This window comes from Rhagoletis zephyria, unplaced genomic scaffold (assembly GCF_001687245.7).
Source record: "Rhagoletis zephyria isolate East Lansing unplaced genomic scaffold, Rhagoletis_zephyria_1.1 Rzeph_scaffold_01039, whole genome shotgun sequence".
Taxonomy (NCBI): Eukaryota; Metazoa; Arthropoda; class Insecta; order Diptera; family Tephritidae; genus Rhagoletis; species Rhagoletis zephyria.
Genome location: NW_016158123.1, coordinates 83,114 through 89,428, shown reverse-complemented (window position 1 = coordinate 89,428; position 6,315 = coordinate 83,114). Strand labels below are relative to the sequence as shown.

General features: G+C 38.0%; 1 protein-coding gene across 2 annotated transcripts in view; it reads left to right on the top strand.

Moving 5' to 3' along the window:
* LOC108362574 (uncharacterized) overlaps positions 1–6,315 on the top strand; it is an 81,880-nt gene that overhangs the window by 71,059 nt on the left and 4,506 nt on the right. For both annotated transcript variants that reach the window (XM_017615603.1, XM_017615604.1), the window contains one exon: positions 5,433–5,570. In XM_017615603.1, the coding sequence (XP_017471092.1) occupies positions 5,433–5,570 (138 nt within the window). The remainder of the gene's footprint in view (positions 1–5,432; positions 5,571–6,315) is intronic.

Below are 6,315 nucleotides of genomic sequence, written 5' to 3'. Positions count from 1 at the left end.
AAACTGTTTGAGCGTTTTATAACACCTAGTGGCTGGAATTATGCTACATACTCTATCACTTTTCGTATAAATATCACTTTTCAGAACTTATAAAATTACATAATATATTTTTGGCGACCCAAAATAGTCCTAACTTCCTTGGCGCATACCACATAAACTGTTTCGGGCTGCTTCGAGATCACTTAGCTTGCTCTCTACACTATCCGTTGGTCATGGAGGCCTTTCGGTATATTAATAAAAAAAAAATGTAGTAAGGCTATATTTAGGCACAATTTTGCCTAGCACTCACGTTATATAGCGCACTGTACTTGAGACCAAGGGAGTACAAGAAGAGAAACAAAATATTGGTTTGGGAAGTCATTACTGTACTGCAAACTTTAATTTCACACAGAAAAGAAAGCTTATCTTTTCTTAATATATGTACATATACTGTTTTAGTTTAGCAAAGGCAGTAAATCTGCAAATAAAATGCTCCGTACTATCCTCACCTTCCAAAGGGTACGTATACAGTGGATCGTTGAGGGTATCTATGATGACCATGTCGCTGATTAAGTTCAATGAAAGCTCGTAGCTTCCTTCCAATTTGTCTGAGAAAGAATTCCGCTACCACCCTGTTAGGTCTTTTTAGAAAACACTCGATTGTTTTGCAGGTGTAAATTTTGCTTTAACAGCTGTCAATTTCCAATATACGTCGACCTAGAATTGGCTCTGGTCCCATTGGATACTCCAAAGACCCGTAGTTCAGACAGTTCATTGCCCTGAACATACACAGTATCTCAGTAATTACAAGAGTTCAAGTCTGCTCCATTTTGTAACGGAGTTAAGTTTCAACTTACTTCCCTCGAAATGGTATTCAGCTCCTGTTCCATTTTCAGTATTAAAGCCGTCGGTATGAAAAGTTTTTACTTATCGCTCCATTGCTCCCCAGGGGGAAATCTAAAGGGCTGCATTTATCACTTTTTAATTTTGAATAACTCTCTGTGCCCAGAAATCTGATCGTCGCGCCTCAATTCAAACACCTTCAGTGCTCATATCGTCCTCATTGCCTCCTCTCCGATCGCTAAATCCAGAGGTGGTAAATCCAACAATACCTTAATAGATACTCCTGTGCATTGTAGTCATAGCGCTTGTATTGTATTTGTGTTCCTATAGACACACTCCTTTGCTGCCCATTAAAGAAAGAGTTAATTGTTTTGAAGGTGACTCTACCCGTGCCTCCGTCAAATTTTCCGAAAATATTTAGCGCTCGTATGTCTTCAACTCAACGAGAGTTTTCCAAGTCAGTCTTGCATTTCCGTTAATAAGCAGTCCACGACCAAACACCTCAATAGTGGTAAGAGGTACCTCTGCCACAGTACAAAGAGCATATTCCTACCTCACAGTCAGTAATCTTCTAGATAACATGGAGTGTATTCCTCTTAGATGGTTTCCTCCACTCCATTTCTCCTGGCCACCGTCAAAGCGGCATTTAATTTAATGTACTTTTCAAGCCTGCCCTTCAGGCTCCACATCATTAAAGATATGCCAGATGCCAGATCAATGTCTTCTTAGCTGTACCAGCCCAATAACTCTATCCCAACTGAAAAATCTGGGGGAACCTCTACCTCAGCTACCTACAATAACGGGGCTTCCACTGTTATAATAATAATAATAGATTGGCCCTTACACATATATTAATGTTTGGCCGAGCTTATCCTCCGATTTGTGGCGTGCGCCTTGATGTTGTCACACAAAGCGGAGGGACTTACAGTTTTACGCCGACTCCGAACGGCGATTGTATTTTTATGAGAAGCTGTTTTTCATGGCAGAAATACACTGCTTACCACTACACCACAGCGGCTTCCACTGTTAGTTAATAGAAAATCGGTCTAAAGTTATGTGATAAAATTGTTAGTGCACTGTACAAATTTAATATAAAGGGCTGTTTCCAGCTCTCAAGAAAAACGAAAAAATCATACATATGTATGTACCAGGGTAGCCAACTCATCTATATATAAATACGTCACAAGAAAATTTTGCAATCCCTTTTTTGAAGGCACCGTTCGCTCGATTTCAATGAAACATACACCGGTTTAGAGGATATAACTTCCAGAAATGTTAATCCCGATATATTGGGGGCGTGGTATCTGACATATAGACTAAAATGTGAAAACCACTATATCTCTAAAATCAATTACGCTGGGGAACTTAAGCTTAGCACAGATACATAGATTGTAAATACCCTACTTACTGTGAAAAATGGTAGGTACGGGAAAAGTGGGCGTGCCACTTCCCATACAAACTGAAATTCTCATATCGGTTATCTCTGGAATCAAATCGGGGAATTTCACACGAGGTGGCTTCGCTGATATGTACATATGTATGTACACTACCGGCAAAAAGTATTGGCACAGAAACATTTTCACAATATATTTATGCATACATTTTTTTCTAATATTTTTCTGCCAATTTTTTATAAAAATATGGCTCATTATACAACAAAAACATAAAAATGTAATTCATAAAATGTGTGTAAAACTCCCGAAAAGTCAGCAAATTTTTTATGCATACTTTCAACTTTTTAATTAGATTTTCTAGAATTTTTTGGAGTATGCAGTTTTGCAGCCCATTAAATTCTTATAGAAAAACCTGCCAGCTCGGAGTACTAATCGTACTAATTTTTGAGAATTTATTTGTTGAAGCTGCTTTCCATTTTTCCCATATAAAGTATTTTCGAAATTTTTTTTGTATGGAAGAGACTGCGCAAAAAAATTGCCATAAATCAACAGTTATTCCTAGCTTAAGTAGCTTGTTTGTACTTTATTATAATAAAATTGTTTGTGCTACAAATCGGCATACAAACTCGTGTTTAAAATGTTGAAAATTTGCATGAAAATTTGCTGAATTTTCGGGAGTTTTGCACAAATTATATTTTTATGTTTTTTGTTGTAGAATGAACCATATTTTTATGAAAAATTGGCGGAAAAATATCAGAAAAAAATTGTTGCGTATATTGTGAAAAATGAACTGTCAATACTTTTTGCCAGCAGTGTATGTATAAAAGGACGTACAATAAAAGGAAAAGAAATTTTCTTCTATAAAAAAAAAATCAAAAATCTTAAAGCGAATTTTGGAATATTTAACCAACCCACTCGCAAAATATTTATTAACAGATTTCATTCATTAAACACATGGGTAAAGGTCGTACCCTTGTCGAATCTTAGACTATAACAAAATTTAAAAGAAACCTCTAAGGCCCGATTTTTTAATTTTTATTTGGTTCCTTCTTCGCCTTCTTTAGTTCTGTAACCGCCTAAGCGATTTTGGCCGAGTTCAACAAAGCACGCCTGTCGCTCCTCTTCTGTGCCAACTGACGCCAATTGGAAATGCCAAGTGAAGCCAAATCCTTCTTCACTTGGTCTTTCCGTCGCAATGGGGGCCTACCTCTTCCTCTGCTACCACCAGCGAGTTCCGAGTTCAAAACACTGCACTGCACTGTTCCTATTAATAAATAATAAATAATAAAAACTAGTTGAAAGCGATTTCAGGGTTCACCCAAAAAGAAAAAGAAATTCAGACGAAAAATTTTAAATGTTACAGGGCTGTTTTCAGCTCTCAAGAAGAACGTAAAATTCATACATATAGAATGAAGCGCAAGAATTTTCTTCTATCACAATTTCGTAAATCAGTTTGCAGCTCTCAAGAAAAAAATGCTCGTTTATTTATTTTCAAGAAAATTTACAGCGAAAGCAAAGCGCTTTTTCAGGCAACAAAAATAATGAAAAATATTTCTTGTGATTTTACTTGAGAGCTGGATTCTAAGCTTATAAGGAAACAACTTTATGGTCTTGTGCGCACAGAGGGCCCATAGCGGAAGTGAGACCAAAGCCAGTCTGAGAGCTGAAAAGCGCTGAGAGAACAAAAATAGAGCACGAAAATAGGTGAGCTCAACAGCAATAATATAATTGATTAGCTTACTTTTCAGGGTATGCTGCGTTTGTCCAGCAGCGCCTACCAGCTTCCTGAGCAGTTTAGTACGTTTTCTTTTCTCGAAACCAAATTTCATTTTCTTGTATGGCAACATTATCAGAGTTCAACATTTTAAGGAAATAGCGGGCAATATGCACACGAAAACGAGACAGCCTTGGCGCAGGGCAAAATAAATGTAACATTATTTCGAGAAAAGAAAACGCTATTAGATAATAGCTATCTGTGTTCGCGAGGTCTAAGTACTCGTACTTTTAAGCAGTTTCTTCATTTGTATAGAAAATGTTTGCGTATTTTACGGTAGTACTCCACACACAAGGTCTCTTGCACCAGATGAAGTACACATTTATGTACATACATATGTATAAACATACATATCTCTAGTCTCCCACGAATGTCTATATAACGAGTAATAACTGCATTTCTAACAAATTTTATGCCATAATTTTGATTCGCCTAATAAACGGTTAGCTCTGCGCTAACCAAGCATGAATACAACAGCGTGACCAACGACCGTTTGCTCTATGATAATTTCTAACGCTTAGGTCTGCTAATTTTCCCAAACTACGAGTACAACTGTCTTTCCAGGAAATAGATATATGTATCTATGTATGTATTAGAAAAAAAAAAAATGTCTTAAGCATTCGTGCGATTTTCCGCCAACTCCAACAAAGACCAACAATCAACTAAGTCTCTAAATCATTGCATTGTTTTCATCTGCACTTTTCCCAAGATATTACCCAATCATTAACAGCCGCAACAACATTGCAAACTGCGTAACTTCATCAGCAATTCCAATTAGGAGGCCGCGCCGCTCTAAGCAATAAACGCCAGGTACGAGGCAATGCTATTGCCAGTCATGCTGCTGTACATGTAGTACATAGATATGTATGCAAGTACGTGTAAACATAGTGTGCAGTTAGTTGGGAAAACTTAGGCTTGCGCATGCGCAAAGCAATAAATCAAAATTGCAAAAATGCATTCGGCAGCAAAAAAAAAAAAAAAATGGCAAGCAACAAACAGTTGTTGAAAGAACAGCAAAATAAGTGAGTGCCTAGCGAACGTTGTGCGCTGTGTGCTCGAGGAGAAGGCAATAAAAGCTTGTAAAAAGCGAACGCCAAAGTGCGAAATACGAAATGCGAACTTGCGAAATGAATGAGTGGTGGCGTGTTGCGGATACTTTAATGAAGATGAACGCGTTTGTAATGGCCGACGCAGCTATTAAATGTCTGTAAATACATATGACCGAATGAATGAATGGAAGAGCAGTCATAACTTAACTCCCACAATGATTATTGTTCGCAGTGGGTTGGGTCGTTGTAACTTACAACATGAACGCGTTGCAAGTTTATAAATTAGCTGGTTGGTTGCATGAGGGCATTTTTGTATCCCTTCAATACTGAACATATTTTATGCGTTGAGTTTTAATGAACATTTTTTTTTTTGCTTTTTCTCTTCATTTACAGGTGAAGCTGGTCGATGTGGAAAAGGTGGAATGGCTGAATAGGCGTTCATACAGCGCCATCGGTTTGCTATTGGGTCGTGAGGGACGCATTTTATTGCGCTGCGATAACGGCTTGGAAGACTGGTTCGAGTTGTTGGAGGTGAGTGTCACAGAGTTTCAGGTTGTCTACTTTTGTGTTCAAATTTTATTTTAGTTTATGTGATAAATTTATTGGCTTCAACTTTTCGTGAGAACAGGCAGATCATCACCTTCGGCCAGTTTGATATGCAAGTCTGGAATTTTATTTTCACAGTTTTTGTAAGAGCGATTTTCTTTACCAAAGCGTTAGAATATTGCGCATGTTAAGAAAATCGCATTCCACTTGGATCTCAAAGCAATGCTTATTAAAAGTTGAACTCGAGTTATTGGGGACGGACCTAGCTATCTAGATACTGTAGCTTCGCCATATGTCGACTCCATAATTTTTGATTGTGACACGATATTGAAAGTCGCTGAGAAGATTGTAAGAAGAGCCACATTTTTTGTGTTTGGCTTTAAACAATAAACTGATGTCTGGGTTCTTCTGAGGAATTCTTCCAGGACTCTTTTAGGAATGAGCAAAGAAGACGCCTAAAAAATCAAAGCGTTCCGAAAGGATTGACTTATCCTTCAATCGTTTCTGTTGAAACAGCGAGGACCCCGGCTTAAAAGCGTCAGTCGAATGAGACTAAAGACACTCGGCACACATATTCTATATAAAAAGGTGTTTTCGAAAACAGCGCTTTCCGTAATTTCTGAACGGTAACTACAGGTGCTCTGTGTTAAACTAAGAGAAGCGTTGGGTGCTCAAAACAAAGTTCGGCTGGCAGCTGATGTCTACTCCGGAGAGCTTTGCGAGAGGTGAT